Below are 2,689 nucleotides of genomic sequence, written 5' to 3'. Positions count from 1 at the left end.
GTCAGTTTATTTAACCCTCTATGGCATACTGTTGCCCTCAGGCAACAAACCACTTTTTTCGACCTCACACTGGCCCACTAAATATTTTAATTTTTTTTGAATATACACAATGTCACCTGACATGCTGGTGTCCAATAAAATGAGGGAATTATATGGGTGTGGCCTTTTGTCTGGGGGCGGAGCAGTCCTTTCTGCAAGCAAAGCTGCAGGGCACTCAGGGCCACCACTTGGTAAGATACATTTCACTTTTTAACATATTAGAATTGTACACCAATTAAAATAAAAAATACATGCATGTGCATGAATATGTAAAGAAGTATATTTGATTGTTTAAAGACTTATTATGTATTTATTAATTAGCTAAAACTATGTTTTTTTGTTCGTTGCCTCAGGGCAACACTGTGCCACTAAGACCACTTTTTTCCAGGCAATATCATGCAAGTGTAAAAATGTGCTTAGCTGTAAAATGATAAACCTAGTCAATGTTTTTACTTTACTGATCTACTGATATTTACAGGAAATGGACAGCAAAACCTTTTATGGGAAGAAGGGAAACGATCAGGCTGTTAGGGCTATTCCATCTGACAGTGAGGACAGTGAGCTTGATGGGAGTGAGAGTGAGGACAGTGAAGGTCAAGATAGTCAGGAAGAGTGGATCCCTGAATCAGGTTTGAAAAAATAGTTATGTTAGGTGTCAGTCTGTATCATTCAGCAGAGTACTAGTGTCTGTGTGTGTGTGTGTGTGTGTGTGTGTGTGTGTGTGTGTGTGTGTGTGTGTGTGTGTGTTTATTTGGCAAGCATATTGGATGAAAAAAGGGTAAATAACAAATTCAAATGTGTGTTTCTATTTGTGCTTCCTGTGTGCTATTAGGAGAAGGCATGTCTATTGAAAATGACACTGAGTCTGTCAATGAAGAGGAAGATGAAGATGAAGATGTAGCCGAAGTTGCTAATCCAGGCCCACCTCGGTGGAAAACAGTCCACAATCCATCCTGCAATCCTTACCCAGAATGGCAGGGTGTATCGAGAAGTGATGAAATCCTCTCCCCCCTCCAGTATTTCCAGCAGTTTTTTTCTGAAGACATTCTAGAAAGCATTGTTCAGCAGTCCAATTTATATGCAATGCAAAATAACCCAAACAAGCCCCTAAACCTCACAACAAAAGAGTTAGAGCAGTTCCTGGGAACTGTTGTGTACATGTCACTGTTTGGTTTACCAAGGACCCGCATGTTTTGGAACAAAGCCTGCAGAGTGTCCCAAGTAGCTGACACCATGACCCTGAATAGATGGGAGGCCATTAAAAAATACCTTCACTTCAGCAACAATGAAGACAGGCAGGAGGAAGGTAATGATCCATTACACAAGATCCGACCGCTTGTCACTCACCTAATCTCCAAACTGAAGTCGATCCCAATGCGTGAGAAGCTGGCAGTTGATGAACAGATGGTCCCATTCAAGGGAAGAAGTAGACTGAAGCAATACCTGCCATCAAAGCCCAAAAAATGGGGCTACAAAATACTCGTCTTGGCTGGCTCTGATGGTGTCCCGCACAACTTCGAAATTTACACAGGGAGAGCGGTACACCCCCCTGAGCTAGCAGATATTGGAGCAAGTGGCAATGTTGTCCCCAGCCTGGCTCAGCCTATACCCAAGCAAGAGAACTAGAAACTCTTCTTCGACAACTGGTTCACAAGTGTCCCCCTTGTGCTCACACTGGCTCAGCAGGGGATTCACACTATTGGTACTGTTCGTTGCAACAGACTACCCGGCGTCAACTTAAAGTGCGATGCTGAGCTAAAGAAAAAAGGACGTGGATCGTTTGAAGAGAAGATGGCCATTGTTGGAGAAACCACATTGCATGTTGTGAAGTGGTATGATAACCGTACAGTTAGCCTTCTGAGTGATTACGCTGGAGCGTACCCTGTCAATGAAGTTGAAAGATGGGATCGCAAGCAAAAGCTCATCATGAATGTCCCCCGCCCTGCTGTTGTAAAGGAATACAACAAGAATATGGGTGGGGTCGATCTGCTTGACTCACTGATTGCACTGTACCGGATCAAAATCAGATCAAAGAAGTGGTATCACCGGCTGGTGTTTCACTTCATGGACATGATTATCGTGACGGCCTGGCTGCTCTACAGAAGAGATTGTGAAGGCACAGGCATGACCAGGAAGGAAGAAATGAGGCTGTATACCTTCAAATCATACATTGCTGAAGGTCTGCAAAAGAGTGGAAAGAGTCTGGAATGCAAGAGAGGTCGTCCCAGTCTCACAATTGCTGGTGAGTATGAGGAGAAGAGAAGAAAAGGACCAGCAACTCCGATTCCGATCCCTGCTGTTCGCCTGGATGCCACAGCGCACTGGATGGTAATGGATGAAAAGAAGGGGAGATGCAAGGTACCAGGGTGCACAGGCACACCCAAAGCCAAGTGCCGGAAATGTGATGTGCACCTCTGCTTCACATCCACAAGCAACTGCTTCCTGAGGTTTCACACAGAGTGAGAATAATAGCCACACACAGATACTGTAACACACACACACACACACACACACACACACACACACACACACACACACACACACACACACACACACACACACACATACTGTAACACACACACACACACACACACACATACAGACTGTAACACACACATACTGTAACACACACATACTGTAACACGCACGC

The 2,689-nt window shown here is 44.4% G+C and overlaps 1 protein-coding gene across 1 annotated transcript; it reads left to right on the top strand.

Moving 5' to 3' along the window:
* The first annotated feature begins 219 nt into the window (after positions 1-219).
* LOC117558780 (piggyBac transposable element-derived protein 2-like) lies at positions 220-1,665 on the top strand. The gene is made up of 2 exons (XM_034235167.1): positions 220-230; positions 872-1,665. Exon 2 carries the CDS (start codon positions 880-882, stop codon positions 1,663-1,665), a length of 786 nt encoding a protein of 261 aa, XP_034091058.1. The 5' UTR covers positions 220-230; positions 872-879.
* The last annotated feature ends 1,024 nt before the right edge of the window (positions 1,666-2,689 follow it).

Source organism: Gymnodraco acuticeps, unplaced genomic scaffold, assembly GCF_902827175.1.
Source record: "Gymnodraco acuticeps unplaced genomic scaffold, fGymAcu1.1, whole genome shotgun sequence".
NCBI lineage: Eukaryota > Metazoa > Chordata > Actinopteri > Perciformes > Bathydraconidae > Gymnodraco > Gymnodraco acuticeps.
This window is presented reverse-complemented; position numbering and strand designations above follow the sequence as displayed.